Source organism: Lissotriton vulgaris, chromosome 2_1 (assembly GCF_964263255.1).
Source record: "Lissotriton vulgaris chromosome 2_1, aLisVul1.2, whole genome shotgun sequence".
NCBI classification, from domain to species: domain Eukaryota; kingdom Metazoa; phylum Chordata; class Amphibia; order Caudata; family Salamandridae; genus Lissotriton; species Lissotriton vulgaris.
In genome coordinates, this window is record NC_141687.1 from 2,007,284,049 (window position 1) to 2,007,311,258 (window position 27,210).

At 43.4% G+C, this 27,210-nt stretch overlaps 1 protein-coding gene across 1 annotated transcript in view; it reads right to left on the bottom strand.

Annotated features, from left to right (window-relative positions):
* Nucleotides 1–27,210, bottom strand: part of SH3GL3 (SH3 domain containing GRB2 like 3, endophilin A3) — a 762,914-nt gene that overhangs the window by 319,335 nt on the left and 416,369 nt on the right. The window contains exon 5 of the mRNA XM_086959002.1: nucleotides 10,452–10,610. Within this exon, the coding sequence (XP_086815128.1) occupies nucleotides 10,452–10,610 (159 nt within the window). The remainder of the gene's footprint in view (nucleotides 1–10,451; nucleotides 10,611–27,210) is intronic.

Sequence of the window (27,210 nt, forward strand, 5' to 3'; positions counted from 1 at the left end):
AGAGTTTGAGGACGAGCTCTACTTCCCTGACACCTAGGCCTGAAACTGACTTCCTTTTTTTTTTGTCCTGACTCCTTATTCACTTTTACTCCTGTGTGTCTGTCTTTGTTTTGCAACTTTTACCACAATAAAACTCTATTCACAACAAATCCATCAGCAGCACTCTCTTCGTCTTATTTCCTTATTGAAGGTGCCGCTGTCTGCAATCCTGAAGTTCACACGTTTACAACTCAGTCAGGCTCCTCTATTCTCCTCCTCCAGACTTCTCCTATCTATTTCCCTCAAGGCAGATGGCTGGATTACGCAGAGTGAAAAAACTGTCGCTTTGTGGATGAGTCCCCTCAAAAGAAGTCGGACTGGAATTACTGACTATATGCTGATTGCTGACAGTTACTTCTGAAGTTGATACAAGAGGCTGTCCTGTGGGCCTTCACTTTAAGAACAAGATGTGGAAATAAAGTGGAACAGGTAATGAATAATGAGAAGGCATGCAGTGAACAGCACTGGCTGTCTGGCTCTGATTAAAGCAATTGCTGTTTGTTGGGCATGAAATGAATCATATGTCTTCTGTTATTATTTAATCTTTTGCACACTAAATGTAACTCAAGTTTACTCTGTTTTTCTTTTACCTTGTTTAATTCAAATTGTGCTTCTACTGCAGGGGCCACTACGTTGCACTTTATATTATGCAAAATGTCCTTGGACTCACTGTGTGTGTAGACTGCGACTGCATGAACAACATTGAGTTTGCCACTATACCATGATGATGATGAGTCTTGATGATCAAAGTTACATAATATCTTTTTTCTTTACAGTCACTCACTAGGATGGATGGATCATCATCATCGGTTTACGGAAGAAATATGGCCATTTCGTGAGTGGCAAACAGGTAAACCAGTCAACAACAACTACAGCAGAACTACATGTCTGTCTAGTCGTGGTATGGAGTGGTCGAGCCAGTGTAGTGTTATTAAGCCAGAGTCCAGACAGCAGTTCATGTAAAATTGCGGCTATGTGGCTTGCTGCATACAATTAGATATGCTTTGTCTGTCTGTGTCAAAGAGGTATGCTACATCAGGTTGCTTCACTCAGTGGTGCCTGCCTTGACCATCTGCATGGCCCTGGCCTGCTGTGTGCTAATTACTATCCTTGAAAAGGAGACTCAGAGTACGCACTTTAGAAATGATGCTTGTATGTGATACTGTCGCCTCTGAAACTGAAAGTGTTATTTTTGCATTACCCGCGGTACCTTATATTTTTTTCTCAATGGTGTTTTTTAATATCACTTCCTGTTTTTCCATCAACAATTACAGGCCGGCTTTTACCCTGTGTGATGGGAAAAACGATTAACTCAGGCTTACCATTAGCGATTCGCAATTCCGCATCCGCCAGGCAGGCAGTGGACAGTGTGTCTGTCTGGTCAACAACATTGATCGACAGAGTGTCAAATGGAATGGAAGAGTACCGCGAATAAGAGGAATGCCTGGATGCATGTAACTTCCCAAATTGAACAGGACAACTATAACATACAGTTACAGTATCCTCTTCACTTCTCCTTATCGTTTAAATAATGTTATAATTGTGAACATCTATGATTGTTTACTCACTGCTTCAAATTCATCCCTCCAGCTATTTGATAAGTTTCTTTGCTATTTTTAAAACTAATCGAATGTACTAATAAGTGTTTATTCTCTCTGAGGGCAGATAGGCAAGTGAAATTGCGTAATTACTGCCGCCCTGTACTGTCAAGTTGTTTCTTCATAGTTAGTAAGTTGTAGTAAGTACTACTACAGGGGTAACCTAACTATCCATTTAGCAAACAACTTCATGCATGCAGTAGTGCACTTCTTTATGTCCCTTAAAAGATTTATGGATATCTTCGCAACAAAAAGATTTGTTTTTATTCATTTGTTGTTTGTCCATGCTGTGTTTTTTTCCCTCTCTCCACAAAACTTTCCCAAAAAACCCCATTCCCATCCAATTTTCAAACCCTTACCCTATTCCCCCGGGCTCTGTGGTTTTCATTGAGGTGTGACTAAATGACAACAATAATTACACACACTTGCTGGGGAGGATAAGGTCAAAGCAACAGAAAATCAATTTCAAGGCTGGTGAAGGAATCCGAGGATACATTCTTATTCTTATTCTGCTTGACACACACCCACCAAAGTGTTTGCAAATCAAATCAGAATTTCATGTGCGCCATCAAGTGGATTGATCATCAGCAACATCCTCCTCCTACACGTGACAAATCGAATGCTTACGCTGCTGTGTCCTTCACCTTCAGTACTATTTCTTGTAGTAGCCATACTCCATGCAACTAGTACTTGGATTTTGAATACTTTAGCATTGCTTAGGCTACAATTTATGGCACTGTTCTTGTGTACTATACTATCTATCATACTGTTCTAATGCTATGCTCAGGCCACTCAATGTTTCTTTTCCTTTTTTTCATATGCTGCTACTGACAGTGTGTACCACTACCACTACTACTACCACCACAACAATGACATTTCATCTGTCCAGGATTCCAACCTTAATCGCCATTTGCCATGCACCCAGCCCTGTGCCTAGCCCTATTCTCAAACACGAATCACAGGTATGATTTGGGGGAGGAAGAATAATGGAGTTATACCTTTCTTATGAGCTCCTGTGATCTAAGGGTAAATGAATTAAAATAATTTATCTAATAGCCAGACAAGCAGGGTGAGGTAAAATCCCATCCTTCTACTTAGGGGCTCGCAAACTTGAGATATTTGATTCCTTTCCCTACTTGGGAGTCGTATTTGATAAGTACCATAACTGGGCACCTACGATTAAAAACAGGGGGCTGGCAATGGAAAAAAGCCTTGCAGGTATTATTAGATTTTCCAAAAGATTGGGTTCTAAGCCTCTAAGAATTATAAAAAGTATGTACAAGGCAAAGACAGTATCCCTGACTACTTATGGAGCGGGCTTGTGGGGTACTTCTAATATTGCTCATGTGCAGACCATTGAAGATACATTTCTGAAACGGTTAATTGCCTTACCAGTCTCATGCCCCAATTTTAACTACCATGCAGAATTGGACTTTCCGTTTATCAGCGATCAGATTAGATTAGCCCCTTTAGTGCTATGGCACTCAATGTGGAGGAGGAAAATGCTCCCCCTAACACAACACATCATAAAGGACTGCCTTGAGCTGGATAATGTGCACAAAGTAAGATGGTTGGGCTATGTAAGATTGACTCTGACTAGACTGGGCATGGTGGACCTGTATAAAAATCCAAGCAATTGTCTCCAAATCTCAAAGACAATTTTAAACGAAAAATGTTTGGCTCACATGGCCCATGAGCGTTCAGAGATACACAAAGATACGCCATTAGTCAGGACATATATGAGTCTTGCACCCCTACTAGGGTCTGACTATCATTACTTAGAGGAGATTTTAAATCTAAAACACAGATTCATACTAGTAAGAATCCGTTTGAATCTGTTCTCACTGTTGGTTAGGTATCCAACGGGAAAATATAAGATTAGCTACCTTTCTGCTTGCCCATGTGACAGAATGCCAGATCAATCCGACTTACACATTATTTTATTCTGTGATCTGTACAAAGAGGAACAAGTGAGATATGTATTACCGGTTTTGAAACAGCACAATTTTAGGCAATTTAGAGTGAAACTTATCTATCTCCAAAAAACTTGGCGATCCTTTTATTAGCTACGTAATGGCAAACTTCCTCTGGGCCTGTGTAAATTAAAGAAAGCTTTTTAACTAATCTATAAAACGGGATATAGTTCTGATATATTTTATTTTTGGTAATATTGTCTGTGCTTTTATGATCTTTGTTTTTATATAAGATCGAATAAAGCTTTTACGATGATGATGATGATGATGACTAGAGGGCCTGGCTGATAGCTAGACTGTCACCTTTTTAATTTTTTTTAACTAAACTTTGTTTTTAACTTTTCTACATACATGGAACCATTTTTTTATATAAAGACTTTTAATGCGAATTCTTTTGTTTCATACTTTTCTTTTAGGTGGGTAACTTTTGAGCTCTCTCATCGATTTTTTGTTTTGTCAGAGCAAAGTGTTTTTTTTTTTCTTACATTTGCCAAACACCGACAGTGGGGATCATATTTAAGCATGGGTGGAAAATCCGCTCCACTTGCGGATTTTGCGGATTTTCGGTAAATCGCAATCCGCGAGATTCGCGAATTTCCCGCAAAATCCGCGAGCGGAACGGATTGGGTCAAAAGTTCAAGCTGACTTTTTGTAACTATTTTAGAATGGCGCCGGCAAGCTGCCAGAGCCTCTAAAATAGTTACTAAAGTCAGCTTCAACAGGAAGCACTAATAGATAAAGTAAAGCAGGTGCTAGAGTTGAATCTCAAATTCAGTTACACAATCATTAATCACCCCAAACCTGGGGTGATTAATGACTGTGTAACTTAATTTGACCTTCAACTCAAGCACCTGCTTTACTTTATCTATTAGTGCTTCCTGTTGAAGCTGACTTATGGCTGAGGGCAGAAGGGCACAAAGTGGGACAGAGGGCATGAGTTAGCCAGAGGGCAGAAGGGCACAGAAACCAGTGGGGCAGAGGGTAAAAGGGCACAAACAAGAGTGGGGCAGAGGGCAGAAAGGCACAAAAACAAGTGGTACAGAGGGCAGAAGGGCATAAAAAACGAGAGGGTGGCAGTGATGAACAAAGGCAAAAAAAGCCCCGCGAACACGCAAAGCGTCCAGCGAATACGCAAAGTTACCCGCGAACACGCAAATATAAATAATCCGCAAATTCGCACAAATTCGCAAATTTTGCGGATTGCGAATTCGCAAATCCGCATATTCACGGATCGCGAATTCGCAAAATTCGCCCATGCTTAATCATATTTTCCTTCTACTGTTCGAACAACTTCCACAGGACTACTGTGCTAAGCGTATGCCCAGATGTGGGTCCCTTGCTTGATGGGCCACTGGATTCAAAATAACCTGGCTGATAATGGATATTACACTGAAATCTGTTGCAGGATGCTTGTTTCTGGTGTAGGGAGAATCTGGCTTGACAGTTCGAGCTGGACTGTTCCCATGAGGAACGGGGTCAAAACTGATTTGAACATGCTGGGTCCAAACTAGGGTGGTGTAGCGAACAAAAGTACAATGGATTTAACCCAGATATCTTCACAGGGGGTGAATGTTTGATTCATTCAGCATTCTGTCTATTGTTTATTTGCTGCAGCACTGATCTCTGAGATGGCAATCCCTGACCCACTGGTCCTCCCACTGTGGATTGTTTCCACCTCCTACACTAACCTCTGGGACTCTGTACCCTCCACTGTGGAGTGGTACCTCCAGAAAACAGAACAACTAGGATGCTTGCCGCAGTCACCCCACCCAGCTATCCTGACACTGTGGAACTCTCCCCAGTGGCTGGTCTCCTGGACCAGACCAGGCCCCCTTGCTTGTGCTCCCTCTGGGAGCAATTCAACCTCTAGGGCTGGGAATAGGGTATCCTTGGTCTCTGCCCACTCTCCTCCCACTTTCAGAAGGAAAATGTGAGCCATCCACCCCCCCCCACACTATACTGGGACCTGTCTGGGTCACTGCGAAACCCCTCTCACTCTATTGAGGGGAACCTGAGCCAATCCCCTTAGGTTCACTCCCCAATGCCTTTTCAGACATTCTTGTACTCACCCAGAGATCTGCCTCCTTTGCACGTTCTTTGGGGTCATAGAACTTACAATCCACCAGGTGTTGGGGTTGCTCTGAAAAACAGTGACTGATCATGTGCTCTCTGGCAATCAAATTGTACAGCCCCTCTAAACTGTTTACAATGCTACCTTTCACCCAACCATCCACTACCTTTCAAAAGTACCGCACAAAACACTCACCGGACTGGTAAGATAGTTTCTGACTGTCCCTGAATCTCAACCTGCACTCTTCTGGGGTGAATCCATACTTTTTAACAAGAGTTTCCTTCATGGTGAGATACCTTAGCTTGTCTCCCTTCTCTCTGGCCAGAACGGCATCTCTCCCATCACCAGGAATACGGTTCTATATGCCAGCTCTCCAATCTTCCTCAGGGATCCTGTGCTTCTCTAGAGCTACCTCATATTCCTGAAACCACCGGTTTATGTCAATACCTTCCTTGGAATCAAGCACCAAGTCTCTGAGTATGTGGACTTTTTCTTCAACAATTGAGACAGTAGTATTGCCGTCACCATTTCTGCTAGACTCTGTCAGCTGTTTTGCCTTCAGGTCCCACTCTTTGAGACTCATTTCATGAGACAGCAAGATTTGTCTTTCTTCTATGGCTCTCTCAACTTCAGTAGCCTCCATGGCAGGTTTTTCTGTCGCTAAGGCCCTTTCAGCCTCAGCTCTTCTGTCCTTTGTAGTTTGGGCACCTGCAGCCTCAGGTTCCTCTTGGCCTGTCTGTCCTCAAGCTCCTCAAGGGACAAAACGGGACAGAGTATGACAACCTATGTCCTCATGGCCAGCCGGCGTGAGGTAAAGGACATCAGTTACTCGATGAGTAACGAATTCCACGCCACTTGAATTATCAGTGGTCTGATAATCAGAATACTCAAGCACTCGGACGCCAGCTCCCGAATGATTGATTATTGTGATTACCACACTACTGAAAATGCATGCGTCTTGGGATTTGTTTTTTACAGCTGTCATTTAATTTGACTCACTATCTCAGCAAATTAATACATGTGATTTCCACATTGATGCATAAAAGCCACATTGAGTAACTAGTATCCTTCACCTTAGGCCAGATGGGAAACAACCTTTACAACGCAACTTTTACAACGCACTACCATTACAATGAAACTTTTACAACGCAACATCCATTACAACGCATGCATTTACAACGCAACCATTACAATGCATGACACTACAACGCACACCACTACAACGCATGTCATTACAACTCAGTCATTACAACGCATACCATTACAACGCATAACATTACCATCCAACACTTACCCTACTGTTGCACCCCTTGAAGTTAGAATAGTAATTTTTACCCCTACACTATCCAACACTTACCCTACTGTTGCACACCCTGGAGTTAGAATAGTAATTTTTACCCCTACACTATCCAACACTTACCCTACTGTTGCACCCCCTGGAGTTAGAATATTAAATGTTACCCCTACACTATCCAATACTTACCAAACATGCAATGTAATGTAATGCGTGTAATGGTATGCGTTGTAAAGGTAGTATGCGTTGTAATCAAATGCGTTGTAAATGTAGTTTTTAAAATTTTGTTGTAATGGCATGCGTTGTAAAGGTATGCGTTGTAATGGTTGTTGCGTTGTAAAAAATGTGTTGTAAAGGAATGCGTTGTAAAAGTGTGCGTTGTAACGTCATACATCCAGGCCAGATGGGTGTGAGGACATGGACTGTCATCTCCTTCCAGTTTTGATGCAAGTAACTGTCTGGGCCGTCCCCATCTGGGCTCAACTAATTCATACATTGTTGATAATTTAATTTTGCTCTTGGTCCCTATATAAGAGTTACAACCAAATTGAGTACCTGATGTCTTTCACCTCTAGTTGGCTGGACGTGAGGACAGACGGCTGTCATCCCCCGTCTCAGTCTGATGCAAGCAACTGTCCGAGCATTTCGCATCTTGGTTCAACTAATTCTCCCATTGCTGATCATTTACTGTTGCTCTTGATCCCTATATAAGAGGCATGTGACCAAATTGGTTGGTGCATGTGTGGAAATATCATATTGGGTCTGTTTCTTCACTTTATAATTCCTTGTTTCATTCCTTTCCTTAGACTTAAAGTGCTTTTGCTCTGTCGTGATAAAGACCTCAGAATAACAGAGGTCAAAAAGTCGTCAATAACCAGACAAAAATGGACTCCTTTTTATTCTTAAAAAAACAATCAAGATAGCAGTCATTTGTTTTTTGTAAAGTGATGCACTTTTTGTTACTCCATCCATCACATCCCACTGCATCTTCCCATCACTGAAAAACATGAGCATTAGTTTTTGTTAATTACAATAAAAAAAGTAAGGATACTTTAAGCAATGAAATAATATCTTTTCTATGAAATATGTGTCTGTGACCTTGTTACTCTATAATTGTTTTTTTTTTAAATGTAAAAACATTCTGCATAGACTACTTCTGTTTCCCGGACTGTGAAACTTCTAAAGAGATTAATTTCTTTGTGAACCACTGTTTATATAAACACTTCCTAAAGGTCGCATTACCATTCCAAAAATAGGAAACATGCTGCAGCTACTCCCTTCTAATCAGAAATTATAGCTTAAAAGTGTTTTGAGCAATTTTCAATGATAGCCAATGAGAGGAGCAGACCTCAAAGTAGTGGTAAACAAATATAGCTGTCTCACGTACAAGTACATGTCCTACCATTTACCTTCACAGCACCCTGCTCCTCGGGCTACCTAGGGCCTATCTTAGGGGTAACTTATGGCTAATAAAAATGGAGAGTTTAAGGCTTGGCTGGTGGTTTTAAATGCCAATTCAAAGTGGCAGTAAACTGCACACACAGGGCTTGCAATTGAAGGCCTCAGACAGGGTTTAAAGGCTACTTGTGTGGGTGGCACAACCAGCGCTGCAGGCCCACTGGCATCATTTTAGTTACAGGCCCTGGGTATATTGCATACAACTATACAATGGACTACTTACAAGAAAACAAAATATGTCAATTGGGTATTCACCAATATCACCATTTGGAGGGAAAGGAGCATATACACTAGTTAGCAGTGGTAGAGTGCTCAGAGCCCTAAAGCCAACAAAAAGAAGGTCAGAAAAAGCGGGGAAGTAAGGTAAAGAGTTTGGGGTTACTCTTCAAGTGAGGGCCATTTTCCAACACTAATGATAAAAAACCAGAACAATTTTTGTTTTTCTCCAACAAATAAAAATCACAAACAAGTCTCTGTAGAACAAAAATGTTTCTTTTCAAAATTAACTTTAAGGGTACAATCCTAGGATGGCACTGCACCAACTCGTGAATAAGAGGGATCCCTCATATGCTGGCAATTGAACTTATGGTATACTGGAAACTACCAACCTATTCCTATTATAACACCTGTTTTCAACTACATTAGCAGGAAAGGGCATCATATATTCATTTGGATTAGGATATGGCATTTCTACTGTTTTTATGGTGATTCTCATACAATTTACAGTGTATCCTTTTGGAGGTCTTGCAGGAAGAGCAGAAAAGCCCTTGTAAACAGTCACAACGGGCTTTGCTTAGAGTTTTATAGCACAATCTTATGTTTCTTACAGAAGATCATTTATAAAAGCCGTACACCTACTAGGATATTGATAAGAATTATTTATTATAGAAAGAATATAGGCTTGATTTCTAGTACTAGGAGACCACTAGGCAATTATTCGTTTCGGCAATAGATCCTACGAGAAATTAGCAACTTAAACTAACAGATTTTATATGCTCTGTTCACCCTGTAACTCTCAACGTGTAGAAAGTATGCGTCTCAAGGCAGACTATTTCATAAGGTGACACCTTGCCCTGTTTATTGTTTTTTGTCCTGTGACTGACCTTTACATTCTTTGATATGATATCTTCATCCATGTTTAGGACTCATTTGTAAACCTTGACAAAGCACTGTTCACTTTGCCATGGATATCTTGCTCTGACAGAAAAAGGGTTTCTATTTAGCAGAAAACATAAATAACATCCTTAGATTCTGTAGAATGACACCTGTAGGAGATCTATAAATTGTTTGAATAAACGTTAAACACCTCCATCACAATAATTAATTCTGTCTTTTAATGATTACTATTAGTCTGTAAAAAAAAAAGGAAATAATGGGAAGGGGCCATTTCAGCTTGAAACTTGAGCAAGAATTTAAGAAAGGTGTGTGAGCCAGCCTTTCGTCATTCCAAGGTATATAAAATAAATAAAACATGTGGACTTGAATTAGACTTAAAAAAGCTATGCTACACACCTTCTAGTGCTGGTACCTCCTCAAGAAGAGGGTGTTGTGTACCAGGTTGGAAAGTGCTGCATCATGAGAAGCAAGTTTTCCTGGCAGATAAGTGCCGGCAGGGCATGGAGCACCCCTGAGGAGGGGTAATGGGTCCTGGCCATTCTATAGAGTAGGATAAGCGATAAAGGCCTTTGGGATGAATAAACAATTTCATAGGGGAAGATGCAGCCAGGAGACATCATTTGGTTAGAGAACCCCACTATACTCTGTAAAAAGTAAAGAACAATTACATTGTATCAATAAATAAGGTAGTGTAACAAAGTGCTGTAATAACCAATGTGATATGGATTTTTCTCCTACGTAAAACATTAAATAACATAGGTGTTATTAGACCATTTCATGTGACTTGTATTCAACTGCGCAGAAAGGGAAACTTCCATAAAAAGATAAATGCATCTTGAATAGTCTGTCATAGCACACATTGTGGATAGGTGCATGTACACATACATAGCTAACATACTTACATCGTTTTCTAGAAAGTTTTGCATGCGCGTTTTGGCAATGGTCGTCGACTCCATAAATTTTCCTTCTGCTTGTTTAACTTCTTCTTCTGTAACTTTACCAAGATGCCTCTTATTGTAATCGTAATCCAATCGGCGGCCTTCAAGTTTTTTTAAATAATGCTTAAAAAAGAATATAAGATTACATTGTGTAGAGATTTTCCAATTTTGCCATGAGTACTACCACATATCAGTTAAATAATAGACAAAGTTGTTAGGCTGCATTAGTGTGGTGTAGGAAATATTTTCAGTAAATGTTGATTGCGTGCAAACAGCTCCTTCTCAAGGAATCAACAAATCAAACTAGTTATTTATTTTTCTGACAAGAGTAAATGTGGGGAGAGTCACAAAAACTGGGGGAGAGGAAAGAGGAATTTTCATCCACTGCAACAAATCCACAATATTTGGGCTATTATACTGATATTTTAGGCTTCGTCGTGGATCACTGAGCAAATGACTCAGAGGCTTCTTCACCCCTTAGCCTTCTGTCTCCTCCTAATCAGTGATCCCAGGTGGCTCTGCAATGGAATTTTTTATTTCAGTGGGCCAACCATCAAGGCAATCTGACATATGCAATCCGGGTCTCAGAAAAGACAGTTGGCGAATTGCAGTAATGGCTGTTAAAATGCAATCGTTCTGTGGCAGGCTTCTTTCCCTTTCCCACCAAGAACTGACAGTAGTTACTGACGCATCCCTCCTGGGTTCATCTGGTGGAAGTAGACATCAGATGACTCTGGTCCCTGGTGGAGGGCTGGCTCCACATTAATCTGTTGGATTTATGGGCGATTCACATTGTTGTGAAGGTCTTCCTTCAGTCCATCAAGCAGAGGGTGATGCAGGTTAACATACATTCAATAATATTTAATCAACTTTGATTGACAAGCCCATGAGAGGATCTCATAGCTATCATGTTGTATTCTACTATTTGGGTTGGGGGAGCAGGAAGGGGGTTATTGAGGGACTAATTTAACTGTTACTAAATCCGACCTCTGTAATGGGATTGGTTTTTCCTTATGGTGGGTGTGCTCTTGGAGCTAATTGACAATAGAGTAGGGTTTTTGGTTGCTATCAGTAATGGGGTTGAGAATAGCAGTGTAATGAGAAAGAAGGGAAACAGATGTTTTTGGTTGAATCAGGATCTTAGGATTGAATGACTAAAAGCCATGCCTAGTGGGGGTAATTTGTTTATGTTGCAAAATAAAGTTTATTGGTCCAGTAATCATTGTAGACTCCACAATCTGCTTTTGCGTAGTGTAAAGCCTTCACTCCAGGTATTTATGGACAGTGCCTCCATCCCTAGACCTTTCACTTCCGATTCATTGATTTCTGGTGTGTTAATTGAATTAGTTTGCTGGAAGCAAAACTAGGCTACAACACCCAGAATACATTAAGATATCAGAGAAATTCCCAGGTATGGAAACAGATTTTGTAATGACCGGAAGAGGCGGTGCTCTACCTACCTTTGAATGATTGGGTAGACTCGAGTTGTTTGAGGTGGTGCTGGTTAGGAACAATGTGTTGGCCCATTGAGTGTTCTTGCTTACGGGTGCAATAAAACTGTACAATCATGACCTAATGATTTTGGGCCCTTATGTATCAACACATTTCCCCATAGAGACAAAATGGGTCAGTTCCTGGATAGATCAAGTGCTATGTTCCTATGTTGTTTAATTCGAGTTTTATGTGAATTTATCACTGCTGGAGATTAATGGTCTATGTAGTATGCACCTTTGCATTTTTGTTGTGTAAGCAGTTTGCAGTAATTGCTTTTTAGCTGAAGCAGTTAAGTAAATCTGAGTACCTCTTTCTTCCTTTTGGGGCTTGTAGGGGGGCATGGCGCAAGCCAAGAGCAATAAATAAAGAAGGCATGGCTCACATGTTGCAGTAAGAAACCCTGCCCTGGAACTAGGTGGGCCCTTTTATTTCTTATCCATGCACAACTTTTGGGCACTACCAAAAATCTAACTCCACATGTGTGAACCCAGAGCACCGCTGTTAAAAGATGCACTCCCTTCACTTCATGAAGTGATTGAACACTACATACGGCCCCAACTTAAAAAACTTTGAACAAAACTCAAATAAACACATGGATGTTGTAGAACCAGCTCAAAGGCATTCTCCACTTATTAGTCCCCTGTTACTAAGGTAACTGGATGGTGCAGGGTAGATCAGAATGGGATTGCAGATCTCTGGGCCCCACTGAGGTGGGCACTGTTTCTTCACTGCACAGAGTGGGAGCAAGAGCACAGCCACTCCCTACCTCGGCCTCCAAAAGTCCGAACAGGAGAGTCTGTCCCATCCCGACACCCTGGTTCCCACTCATCACCTGACTAGTTGTCTTCTTTGTTCTCTCTTTGTTCTCTCTAGGATGATACATTATGGGTGCCCACCTCACTCCCTCATTGGGCCTTGGCACGGTGGTTGTTTGTGGAGTTTGGCAGTAATCTCACAAAAAGGAGTATATGACTCGCTCAATAGGCTGATTATGATGGAGGGCAATACAACTAACTTTGTTCATAGTTCTTATGAAGCCTTCAACTTTACCGTTCTGTTTAGGCCATTAGGGTGTGATCTTCCTGTGTGAAATGTCCCATGAATATAATATTTGGGGTAAGTTGGTCAAGTCTTCCAGTGGCCTGGCAGGGAATTAAGTTTTGGATGGCTGTCTCCACCAATTCATCAAGTTGAGAGAAGCACATCTTTTGTCTCAACAGACTCTTGGTTTTTACTATGCGTAGGTGACTGCTGTGTGCAAGCTATATTGCTTGGGGCACAAGGATGTCAGGGATCACTAGCCAGTGGCCAGTGGCCATGTAGAGGGCACCCTTTGCCACCTACTCCCAACTAATGGCATATATTGTAGAGTATTTAAAGCACCCTCTGATCCCAGTGGGACATCAATATTGCCTACTGCGAAGGTCAACTGCAGGTAGTTGTCTTGCTGTGTGGCTGCCACAATGGCGTCCAGCTTCATGGGCCTTGGTCAGGACCACATACCGGACACATTCCTTCATCTTGGGATTTTCAGTCTTCTAGTAGAATCGCTGCACAGGGATGCCGGGGAAGATGGTCTGTTGGATTTGAGGACTACTGCTTATATTACACCATAAACATGTATCACTGCTGCTGGAGGACCAATTTGTCTATGTGGGCCGTGGTTTCTTTTGATGATGACCACCAGAGGGTGCCTGTACACATAAGGATTGAAATGGCAGAAGCACCAGTGGATTGCTCTTTCCTCTCTGTAAAATCTGAGTGTGGCGCTGTTTAGTGGGTTCAGAGCTCGACTCACATAGACCACTGGTACCCATTCTCTACATCCTTCTTTCTGCAACAGTATTGCACCCAAAACTGTGGGGCGGTGATCTACTGACAGAATAGTGTCTTTCAACGCATCAAAGTAAGCGTAGTGAAAGTTGTGTCCGCTGAGAGGCCATCCTTGGTTTGTTGAAAGGCCACTTTATAGTCTGAGCTTTTGTGAGCAAACCCAGAGCACCCAGGTTAAATGGCCCTCTTCCTTCATAGTGAATGTGGGTCGACCAATACAGGGCTCTTGCAGAGGAAACAAGAGCTAGTGACTATCAGTTTTGGGTTCAGCTGGCTAAGACACCTAAGAAGGATTATACTGTGCAGCTGAATGTTAAGGCAGCTTCAATTTTGTGTGCAGAGTCAGCTCTCCATACTTATAGTGAGCTCTGCAAATATTTACCTGAAAACATGGAACTGAATATGATTTTGGGGAGAGCCACTTGGTAGCCCAATCACACAATTGACAATTACAGTCTGCTATGGGACACCCTGTCAAGTCCCAGTTTATCAGTATACTGAGCCCCACTGTTTCCTTGTCACTGCCTTTGATTTCCAGGCCTCCACCCTGCTGATCCTTTGGCCTTTATCCACATTGGTTTGTGCAAGATAGATTGCAGAGACGCGTGAGGCATATGGATTCATAGTATTCTGTGCAGAGCTATAAAACATGAAAGGGCGCATGCCTTCACTTTGGTCGGGCTGGGACAACCATAAGTCACCCAAGGACTGGACACGCAAGAGGGGTTAAGTCGATACTCAGAATTGCCATCATGGGCTATTACAATGGTGTGCGCAATAACCCCAATGCTGGAGAGGGTCAGGCAGTCAATAATACTTTTATTTGATTTTGTTAAAAATCGTGCAAGATTGTACAAGCCCATTATACACAATTATTTAAAAATTGTGGTTTAAGAAGTGCAAAGAATAAAAACATGGTGCTGTCATTACTCAATCCTCACCAACAGTTGATATAAAAAATATTAGCTATATAACCAGTACAAGTTAAAAACGCTGGGATTTTCATTGAGGAGAAATCAGAAAATTGTTCAGGAGCGGGTGATGAGGGACCAGTCTGTATTATAGGAGGCACTCAAGTTGATTATTGTGTATTATCTAGTTCTTTGGCTGCCATTTCCCAAAACATAATGGCTTTTCAGGACAGTTGGATAGACAAACCTCCAAGGCTTTCAATGACAGCTGCTCGGCATGTCCTTAATTGAGTTTTCCTGAAGATCTAAGGAAGGACATTTTTTCGAGTTTCTAGAAGTGAGGGGCAAATGCATAGGAGGTGTAATAATGTCTCTTCTCCCTTCACACAATCAGCATTCTTTCGTCGGCCATGTGCACTTCCATTTCGGGGTCAAATCCTTTCTGGGGAAGTGTCCTAACCTTAGCATCGTCAGATAATGCTTTTTGTGATGTGCAAAGTGTTCTGACAGATATTGTTGTAGTTTCAACGTCTTTGCGTGCCTTTTTTTTGCAAAGGCAGTTTTGTCCATTAACAAAGAAATTCGTTTGGTTGCAATGTTCGCGACGTTTTTGAACACATAGTAGGAGGTAATTGTGTGCCAGATCTCTTCGAGGTGTAGGTCTGCGAGTGATTCTTTTCATATGGTGACGATGGAGTTGTTTTGCCTTGCTTGCTGTTCAATTTCTGCTCCGCAAGAGTGGGCTAAGGTATTTTCCTCTGCTTGCCTCATCCACCAGTAATATTTGGCCATCGCTCCTTGTCGGGCTGGTTTCAGGTTTTTAAGCCCGTATTACAGTCTAATATGAAACTGGGAGATATGCGTGGCGATTGAGAACAAACTCTTAAAGAGACTCGACTGAGCTTGATTTAAGGTGGCTGCATCTATAGTGTTCATCAATTCTGACCTGTATGATACTGTTGGAATAGATTTTGCTGAAATTATCTTGAGCAGGTGACCAGTTGAACAGCCTTTTAACTTCCTCTCCAAAGTTTTGAAGGCGTAGAGGAGTTGTTTAGCTTTCGTTTTTTCTTGGTCCAGCTGGTGGTTCAAGTTAAGATAATGATCAACTTGGAACCCAAGATATTTATACGAGTTCACCTGTGATACTGGTATGTTATCTAGCTTCCAGATGAATTTGCCTTTTGCTCCTATTTTCCGATGTTTAGAGAAGCATAGCACCTTGGTTTTCTTGAGATTTATTGTTAATTGTGCTGTGGTTATATATGCTCCTATTGGGTCATTGCTGCATCCCTATCAGTATTTGTGATAGAAGAACAATGTGGCCTGCATATTGGAGGCTGTTGATTGGCGTGTTGCCCAGTTTTGGGGGTCTGTTTGAACTTGTTGGAGATCTTTCTCAAAGTTGGCAGTGTAAATGTTAAATAGGCAGAGGACCAACAGGCACCCCTGTTTTAGTCCATTTTTGGTTGGAATCTTGCTTCTTATACTGCGCCCGTCTCCTATCCTTACTTGTACCCACGTGTCTGAGTAGAGGTTGATTATTGCCTCCAGAAGTTTTGGCGGTGCCCTCCAATTTTGCATTTGGGCTTATAGACTTGCTCTTGGTACTTTGTCGAAAGCTGCTTTGAGATCGATGAAGCATGCATACAGAGTGCGTGATTTTGCGTATGCTTGTTTGTCTAGGAGTGTAAACGCGGAAATGTTGGTACCCATTCCAGCCCGAAATCTGGTTTGCGTATTTGGCATCCGATTTATACGGCTCACTCAATCTTCTTGATCTACCAGCAAATTCGAAGCATAAATCTTGGCCTCAACGTCAATTAGTGCCATCATTCTATAATTCGCCGGGTCCACGCGTGAACCCTGATTTGTATATGGGGTTTAAGATGCTTCCTCGCCAGGAGTCCGGGATTGTGCCTGATGCTAGCATGTGTGTGAACAGCGGAGTGATGATACCAGACCAAAATGGGGAGTCATGTCAAAATAATGAATTTGGAGCCCGTTAGGCCCTGGAGCGCCCTCAGTCCTTACATTTCTTATGATGTTTAGCACTTGCTCTTGTGAAATCTACGGGGTGAGATCTGATAGTCCTAACTTTACTGTATCGTGGGCTATTCCTGCATTTAAGACTCCATAGTTTGCGATGTCAATAGCTGTAATAGCATTGTATGTAAGTTCAATATACGCCCTCCGCGTATCCTCCATTATTTCAGAGTTGAAGTGGCGGTTCTTGCCATTTGATAACTGGTTGACAACGTCCCAGAAGAGCTTTGAGTCTCTTTGTTTGCTGGCATGGTGGAGTTTTGCCCAGATACGTTCTCTAATGTCTTTCTTAGCCGCCTTGGTGTTCCTTTTTAGATTTTTCTTGATTTTGATATTAAGGAAAGAATATCTTGTGAAGAGTCTGAACCTCAGGTTCGCATTTGTCTTAAGTATTTATTCAGTAGATTTTTTTGTTTCCTTAGGGTTTTAGTAAACCACGCTGCCCCCACCTATCTTCCTGCTTTGCGGCCGATGCATTGTTTTGTGAATTCCTTATTTAGATCATGAGTAAAAGATACCCAGGCCTTTATAAGTGATGGTTCGACTTTGAAGCTCACTAAGCGAGTTGTGCATGTGGCCATAATATTGCCGATAATTTCCATTTTCCAAGCAAGTCGTTTCAGGTTATAACATTGTGTTTGTAGGGACGTTGCTTTGTCTGTTGGTAAATTTGCAGTCCCTATGAGCAAAGAGAGGATTTGGGGCTAGTGGTCACTTTCTGTCCTTTTTTTAATTTGGAAATTTGAGCTGTAACAGAGAATATCCTGATCTGTTAGTGCGTAATCAAGGATTTATCCTGTTTTTTGCGTGACCCTGGTGGATGCTGGAAGACACCCCGGCAAGACTCGTCCGTTAAATATGCACATTGACTGTTTTTCCAGCAGGGATGTGCATCTGTTACCATGTGTCACCTCGTTTGCTGGGTCGAGAATGACCGATTAATTTCTCTTTGCTGCCATATAATAGATTCATATTGAAATCTTCTGACAGTATGATGTTGGCATGTGGGTGAGCAAGTTTAAGGGTGGCTAGTTTTGCTGTTAAAGTCTCAATACTTGAACTCTTTTGTTTTGGTAATGGGTGGATGTAGACATTCAATATTAGTAGGCTAAAGATAGGTGAAGCCACTAAGTTGATGTATGACATCCAAGTTGGGTGTAGATCTACTTCAGAAACTTGCCATGAGATGTGATTCGAGACAAAGCTGGAGAGGCTTCCTTTTGCTCTTCCCTATTTCGATTCTCTTTTTGCCGGATTTATATATTCTTTATATCCCACGATTGGTGAGGGGTTTGTCTGCCATGTCTCTTGAAAGAGAAGAAGGTCATACCATTCCCTGAAATCAGGATCTTCTAATTTTGTGCTTAGGCCATTGACATTCCAGGAGCAGATGTTACAACCATTGTCTGGTTTCTTTGCTCTGATTGAATTTGTTCATGCCATTGGATCTTGTTATGTTTGGCTGCCAATGACCAGTGTGCTTAGCCCCTTCAGTGCTGTTGACAAAGCCAGCTCGTCATGGGCGTTACCTGCGCTGTGCTTATGACGAGCTGGCTTTGTCATGAACAATGGGTATCCAGGATCTTCAGTACAGGGGGGGGGGGGGGGGGACCCATAGCACCCAAGGTGTTAACTGCTTCAGGGTGAGCGAAGGTGATTTTCCTTCCGGTTTGTACTGTGCTCTTTGTTGTGCTGTATTCCTCCGGGCCTTTCACGCCTCTCAGCATGCTCTCTGGTGTATTAGGTTGTTGTAACAGGCTTGGATAACAGGGGAAGCTAGCTTTTTTATTTCTATGCCCCTTTTTGCAAATGACTCCTGCTGCCGCCTGATTTGCTCAATGATGGAATTGTCAAAGAAAGTTGCTGTGGTAATTTCGTGACCGGTTGGGTCGGGGTTATACTTAAACTCCATGCTTTCTAAGTTGCCCGTGTCAATATGGCTCAAGGAAGGGGGTGCTCAAAATAGTTTTAATAATCAGTTTCTATTGAGGATGACATGGGTTTCCTTCGAGACGTAGTGAGGGATGAAGTCCAACTTTTTGTTGTCATTAGTGATAGTGCTAAGTTGCTAAGTTGGTCTCCCGTACTTTTGCATTTTGCTCCTTAAGGGGGCTAGAACGAACCTGATTTCTTTTACTTTGTTGACTGGTGGGTTGGACTTAGAGGAGTTGTCCCTGGCAACCCCCAGTAGTTCATACATTAAACCTGGGACTGCAGCTAATTGATCTATTATTTGAGTGCAGTGGCAATGGCATATTTGTTAAGTTGTTTCTCGGTCTTGCACCCTGGTTAACATTTCATTAAAGTTTTGCAACTTTTGTTCAACGCGCTCTACATGGATCGCTAAGGTGTTTAAAAGATCCACTTGAGTGTCTAATCACAGCTTAACCAATGGTGTCTAGAGTATTTAACAAATGTGGTCAGACTGTCTCTCTTCCTGTGTTAGTTGGAAATCCAGGGACGGTTAATTCGGTGAATCCGGGATCTGGCTTGGTTTCTCACTTGGTTTCTCCCTTTTTTGTGATTGCGGCACCGTGAGGGAAATTTCAAGATTTTTAAATTTGAAGGGCGTATCATCATATTGGTTGAAAAACTAGAGATCCTGGGCACTTTTATGCACTGATTCTGATGAGTGACATGGCATTGTTAATTGATCTTCCTTTTTGATGTTTATTTCGACAGGGTCAAAGTTGTCTGTAGACTTGTAGGTGTGCATGTTTCCAAATGGGCTGAGGATGTTTGAGCTTGTCTCATATGTTGGGACAACCTCATTACTGCAGTGGCGGCTAACAGCCGGTTGTTTTTCCTGCTGCAGATATGATACTGGAGCAGGTGGTTGGTAGTGTATTAGTACCTCTGTGACTTTAATTTTTTGACTTTGTCCCCTTTCTAGAAGGGTGTTGGTTGTGTGAAATTGCAAGACTCGGGCTTCACTGTTTGTTGCATTTTGGGGACTGGTCCCATTTCCCAAAGTTCTTCTAGAACTTCTGTTTCATTCTTGTTGCTCTTACTGCTGCTTCTGTCCAGGAGGGACTTTGTGGCGATTTCACTTTGAGTGTCTGTGGTATCATCACTAAGTTTAGAGTATTCAGGGTGATCGAATTTGATGCAATCCTGGTTGGTCTTGATGGTTTTTGTAGCCACTTCTAAAAAATCAGTGATTAGTGCCTGTTTACTTCTGGTTGGGCATGAATGGTGTCTATATGGTACCAATGGATACCCTTCTGGCCACCTTCTGGAACAACGTGTGGAGCTGACTCAATGAGTTTTTTGCTGATGGCAGACTTGGTACTTGTCTTTCCAGGGGTTACTGCAGTGATCATGAATAAACCTCCCAGTGTGTACTGTTTGGCACAGTTTATTTGCCTTGGCTATGTTTGGTTTGCTCCTCCCTGCAGGGAGCCTGGTGGGGTGCTGGTTTCCTGAATGACCAACGCCGGGGGGCCACCCTTTGCCACTTCTTTCTTGGAGTTGGTTAACAATTTTTTGTCTTTTGTTCTCCCCTTCCCTTGTCCTTCCAGACCTCATGGCGGAGTGTTGGCTTTTCACCTAATGAGCCGGAATTGCAGACTTGGACAGTGGTTTTGGAGCTTTGGGGAAGGGTTCAGATAGGCAAGTTTTAACAAGTCTTGAATCGTTTGTTTTTGTTTTGTTTAAATTGAATCACCACGGGCTGACCTTCAGCAGGCTACAGCTGGATTTCCCGGCTCGGCAAGTTTTCTTCCAGCAAAGCAGCCGTGTAGCAGTGTATTGCAGAGGGTGCAATTACGCACATAGAGACGCTTCGAGCAACTAGTGGGCGCATTGAAACTGGACTGCGAGCCCCAGTGGACAGCGGGGCAGGAAGCGGGGCAGGAAGCCGACCCGCAGCCCCTCCCTCACCAGCACCAGGAGCAGCTAAATACTTCTCGCGCCTCCCGCTCCACGGGAGACGCTTCGAGCAACTAGTGGGGGCATTGAAACTGGACTGCGAGCCCCAGGAGACAGCGGGGCAGGAAGCCGATCGCAGCCCCTCCCTCACCAGCACCGGGAGCAGCTAAATACTTCTTGGGCCTCCCGCTCCGCGGGAGATGCTTTGAGCAACTAGTGGGGGCATTGAAACTGGACTGCGAACCCAAGGAGACAGCGGGGCAGGAAACTGACCCACAGCCCCTCCCTCACCAGAACCGGGAGTATTTAATAAACTCGCTATTTCAGCCCTGCGGGACGTGCACGGGCGCGCATCGGGCGAAGCCCGGGCCAATGGCGGGCCCGTCTTAGCCCGTCCGAGACCGTTCGAGGCTGGGCTGGAACACATCCCTGGTCCCCACTTCTGTCGTGTCCCTATGGACAAGTTGCAGAGACTGTGAGTAGCCGGTTTGCTTAATACCAACCAGCATATCCCTTTTTGGCAAAGTACTTCTTACAAGCCATTCAGAGCCTGGTTGACTATGTTTTTAATATTTGCAATTTAACTTGTATAAATTACCCAATAAGCTTTGTGTTTGTGGTTCGTGGACTTTTTTTTGTATTATATTGCCTAGCTTAATACGCTATTTTAGAAATGTCAAAGCGCAAAGGAAACAAAACCCTTGTTGAGCCTGCTGGCGTTACTATTGATACTTATCATGTGAAGGCAGTGAGCGCCATTATTTTTTAAATTGATAGGGCCGAACGCCGACTATCACTAGGCCTAGGTACCCAGTTGGCCCCTGTAGCTCTGATTACACCCTCTGTAGAGCTTAGTCATTCCTTTAGCCGAGGTACCACACATAATAAGGTTTGTGTTGAGGTAGCTCCAATACGACTGTCTCTAGAGCATGGAGATGCCGACAGTTGGCCGATTGTCAGTGAGGTGCCCACCCCAAGAATGAAAAGGGGATGTAGGAAGCCCCATCTTAAACAGGGGACGATTAGCATTGGTAAAGGACTCAAATCTACTCCTGCCTCTAGTGCAGGAGAGCAACTAGCTAATCCTGGGGCATTAAATGATATACAGGTCAATCAGATTATTAACGTCCTGGTTGCCAAAATTGATATATATCTTAAACCGTTGCATGATAAAATTGACACATTTAATGGGGAAGTCACCAGGCTAGGTGGGGAATTGACACTCCATAATGAGTTCCTCAAATCAATGAAGGATAGACTTACTGAATGCCCCCAAATTATTAGTAACTCTCGAATAGTAGTAACACCGGAAGAGGTACTTGTAATGTAATTTGTACTTGTAAAGCGCACTAATACCCCAACTGCGGTGTCCTGGCGCTGTAACGCATGCCGCTGTGGAACCCTTCCTGGGTTTTCCCTGTGAAATGTCCACTCCTGGGCACCCCAAGGTGAAGCCAGGCATCCCAGAACTGTTGAGGCCATTGTGGAGATTAAGCAAGATATTGCCCAGAGTTGCAGAGTGGGACCCATGATTAGAATAGGCACCGAGGCGAGAATTATCAAGTCTGAGGAAATTGAGCCCAAGAAAGACCCGCCGAGGCGGAAATAGAACCCTGGTCCCGGGCCAGACCTCTGCATCAGGGTCTGCCGCTCTAACCATTGAGCCACACTTCTCCACTTGGTACCATTAGGCGGCCGAGGACCAATTTTAATGCTCATGATTCAGTTATGGGGGATAGTCTAGACCCTCCAGGTCTTACCAAGCCTGGAGTAGGGAATAATCATACAGGGGGTGACAGTAATTCAAATATTGGCAGAAAGGAGAGCACACAGGAGATTAAAACTCGGATAGAGAGAATACCAATGGAGGGGAAACGTTGCAGTACAATTAATCAACCCCCAGACTGCTCACCATATGTGGCAGTCTAGGTGAACGTTCCCGCCCTTAATCCCACTTTAACGGAAAACCATGAATCACTCAAAAATAAAACGGTGCACTGGCTTAGCCGCCAATGTGGGTTCCCAGTGAATCATGACGAACAGATCCTTACCACAAGAAGGGTCAATTGGATAGGCCCATTAAAAAAATATATACGGGGTGGCTGTGTTATCATTAATTTAAAAAATCCACATTATGCTAGTACCTCCCTGAATAGAGCAGTAGCTCTACCAATTAATGAACAGGGTGCCTCTTTACTCCCACTCGGTTTCTTTTATAGCCATCTAAAGCAGGTATTCCCTAGAGGGACAATCCGGGCCCAACAAACAATTAGCAGGGCTCTACCGTTCCAGCCTTTGTTTGAGTTACCTGTATCTAAACGATTTCAACCCCTTAGTACTCTTGATGAGAATGATTTGCAGGACCCGGACCGCCATGTAACCGATATGGCGGATAGTTGTGGGATTGATGCATTAGGAGGCAAAAACATAGTAGGACAGGGATCTGTGGTCTTGGATAATTCACATGTTTTGGAGATTTTTGTCTGGCAAAAGAAATATTAGCCAAGATAAAGGGGTGCTCTCTGAAGGTAACACTACCCAACCGACAGAACTAGAAGTTATATGTCATGTTAAAGGGTTCTCTATAGCCAGTTGGAATATAGCTGGGCTGGCTCAAAAGAGGGAAATGTTGGGCAGGACGGATTTTCTTAGATCTCATAATATTATCTGCCTCCAAAAGACCTGGTGTACGGAATTGGTTAGCTATGAGGGGTTCGCCTCGTACGATCTACCAGCCCTGAGTTCTGTGGCTGGCAGAGCAAAGGGGGGCCTTTTCATTCTTTTATTAACTAGCCTGCCATTAGAAGTAAAAAGGTCCATGAACATCGGGTCTCATTCGCAGATTCTTTGGCTTTATCAAAAACATGCCCAGGATGTTCTTCTAATTAATTTCTATATTAACATCTTTGATAGCTCACGGTCTAAAGTTGTTACGGACCTAGAGAATGCCATTAATAAGTTAAGTACAGAGGAGGATGTTATTTTTTATTTAATTTGGGTCGGCGATTTTAATATTCCTATAAGCCCTATGTCCACCACAAGGGTTTGTGGGGTAAGAAGTGATACAGGAGAGGATGATATTCACTCCCCCCACAATTCATTTGGCGAGTCACTGAACAAACTCATGGCGGACTATGATCTGGAACTTATGCAATGTGCAAGAGATGGTAGGGGGAACCTGATCCCCACCTTTACAGGCAGAAATACAAATTCAATTACCGATCATGTCCTGGTATCCTCTAATATCATCCCTTTGTGTACCACTCCCAGGATTGAAGAATCCCTACTCAGCGATCATAATTGTATCATCTTGACAGTTGAAATATGGGAAATTAGGTCTGCAAATCCAACAGTAAATGTGGGTAACATTGAACCGCATAAACCCAATGGTACAAGAATGGTACAAGAATAAAATGGAAAGGGGTGAATGCGGATAAGGTGTTAAAAAATATTAATAACGATCTGTGGAGATACATGATAACCAGAATGTTAACTGTGAGCCTGCATTGATCCTAATGAATTTTAGCTAAATTAAAAGAGCAGATTATAAACTTATACTTAAACAGAAGAAAAAAGAGCTGCAACATGAGGCCTGGGATAAACTTATTCAGGCGGCCGAGACCTCAGACTGCCAACTGTTCTGGGCAACAGTTAATTCCCCTTTTTTAAAAGATGAGGCGGTCCCTGAATTAATGTCTCATGTAAGTACTCATGTAAGTACTTTGGACTACTTAGGGCTTGTAGAAAGGTGCTTCCCCTGCTCCCTCCCACTTCTCAGAAACTGCTGATCCAAGGCCTTATTTTGTCCAGGCTGGACTACAGCAATGCTACCTGGGAGCCCCTGGAGCCACTTTCAACACCTTACAGAGAATCCAGAATGCCGCGGCGCGACTCCTTACCAACACCCCGGCCAGAACATCAGCAAAGCCGGCCCTGAAACAACTTCACTGGCTTCCAGTCAGAGAAAGGGTGGTTTTCAAAGCCCTCTGCCTGGCACATAAACTCCTTCATAACAAAGGTCCACCCATCCTTAAAAACTTCATCACTCCTTACAAAACTGCCAGGTCACTCCGGTCGAACCACGAGAACTTCATCACAGTTAACAGAGTGAAAAAAGCCCGGTCTGGAGGACGCCGCTTTTCTGTAAACACAGCGAAGCACTGCGATGCTCTCCCCCGGAAACTGAGAACAGAACCAAATCTCCTCCACTTTAGGAAAGCATTGAAAACTCTCCTTTTCCCCTGATCTTTCCGTCTTCTCTGCTACCGTTCCCTCCTGACTGAGGTCCTAGCGCTGGGATGCTCACGGGTTACTACGCGCTCTACAAAAACCTTAAATAAATAAATAATTAATTAAATAAATAAATAAGTAGCGAGGCCAGGGTACCCATTTTTCTGGTACTTTTAAATCTAGGTATTATAAAAGCGATAATTCTATAAACCCTAGCACCTGGCCTATAGTACCGCTAAATATAACCCTAGAAGAGATGGAACAAGGCATTAAAACCAGCAAGGGAGGTTAGGCCCAGGGCCAGACGGGTTCCCAATCGCTGTTTATAAAGCTGTACCAGCTTTATGGGGCCCTTCAATAACTATTGTTTTTAATGCCGCAGTAACTGATGGAGTTCCTCCTACATGGGGAGACTCTATTATTATTCCCATTTTTAAGAAGGGGGATAAATCGGCTGCTAAAAAGTACCGCCCAATTTCCCTTCTAGACTCCTCCATCAAAATCATGAGCAGGATTTTACTTGTCAGACTAAAAGAGTGGGCAGAGGATAATGGGATTTTAGCTAATACACAATACGGTTTCAGGAAAGGGCGAGGAACGCTCAAACAGTGTATTAATCTAGATTTATTAGTCGGGAAATACGCTTACGCTAAGCAAGGTTCCCTTTACCTATGCTTCGTGGACTTTGTTTTGGTTTTCGCTTGATAAATGCGTAACTACATGTGGTGCGTTTGGGCTGAGGCAGTGGCAGTACCTCGGCACAACGCTCGAGAAGGGCGAGCAGATTGCGAGGGCTCTCCTCTGCTTGCAATTACCTTTGGATGCATTTTAAACTGATGTGATTTTTAAAAAACTGAACTTTTTAAAATCTTTTACATTGACTGTGATATATTGTTTGCTCATTTAACTACTCACCGCTATTTGCCTGTCACCGACTGTGTTCCCCCTAAGCCCCGGTCCACCGCGGCTTCACGTGCCGTTTGTTGTGGAGGGCTAGGTCGGCCGCCATATTAGGTGTGGGTCGGACCCTGCCGGACCGGAGTTAGCGGTCCAGCGGAGGTTGGGGCTTCAGTCTATAATTAGACCTGATGCTTGTTGGGTAGCGGGTTTGGGCTGAGGCAGTGGCAGTACCTCGGCACAACGCTCGAGAAGGGCGAGCAGATTGCGAGGGCTCTCCTCTGCTTGCAATTACCTTTGGATGCATTTTAAACTGATGTGATTTTTAAAAAACTGAACTTTTTAAAATCTTTTACATTGACTGTGATATATTGTTTGCTCATTTAACTACTCACCGCTATTTGCCTGTCACCGACTGTGTTCCCCCTAAGCCCCGGTCCACCGCGGCTTCACGTGCCGTTTGTTGTGGAGGGCTAGGTCGGCCGCCATATTAGGTGTGGGTCGGACCCTGCCGGACCGGAGTTAGCGGCCCAGCGGAGGTTGGGGCTTCAGTCTATAAATAGACCTGATGCTCGTTGGGTAGCGCGTTTGGGCTGAGGCAGTGGCAGTACCTCGGCACAACGCTCGAGAAGGGCGAGCAGATTGCGAGGGCTCTCCTCTGCTTGCAATTACCTTTGGATGCATTTTAAACTGATGTGATTTTTAAAAAACTGAACTTTTTAAAATCTTTTACATTGACTGTGATATATTGTTTGCTCATTTAACTACTCACCGCTATTTGCCTGTCACCGACTGTGTTCCCCCTAAGCCCCGGTCCACCGCGGCTTCACGTGCCGTTTGTTGTGGAGGGCTAGGTCGGCCGCCATATTAGGTGTGGGTCGGACCCTGCCGGACCGGAGTTAGCGGTCCAGCGGAGGTTGGGGCTTCAGTCTATAATTAACCATGCCCTTCAGGACGTGCAGCGGCCACGCGCTGCGGGCGCGCCGTCTGCGCGCCAAAGGAGGGCCCGTCTGTGCCCGTCCGTGTCCCGGACGTGGCCAGCGCCAGCCCCCCTGTTGCTGCTTCCCCACTCACTGATCGGTCGCGGGTTACCTACACTCGTGAGCACCTATTAACACTTAGTGCTAACTCATGCCCCTGCTTGCATTGTTGGGACCTGGCTGATACACCTCAGCGTATTTGCCAGGCATGCAAATTTCGCTTTCAGCCTACTTTAACTACCCCCACCCAGCTTCCCACCGATTCGGCATGTCTCCGGGCCGGTTTGATCAATGCTAGATCACTGGTCAAACACTCCAATGACATATTTGAACTACTAAGTGACAATGAGTTTGATCTTCTTTTTGTCACAGAAACGTGGCTTAATGAGTCATGCAATCCAGTGATTGAACTGGCTATTCCACGTGGCTTTAAAATCATTAGACAAGATCGCCCCTTAGGTA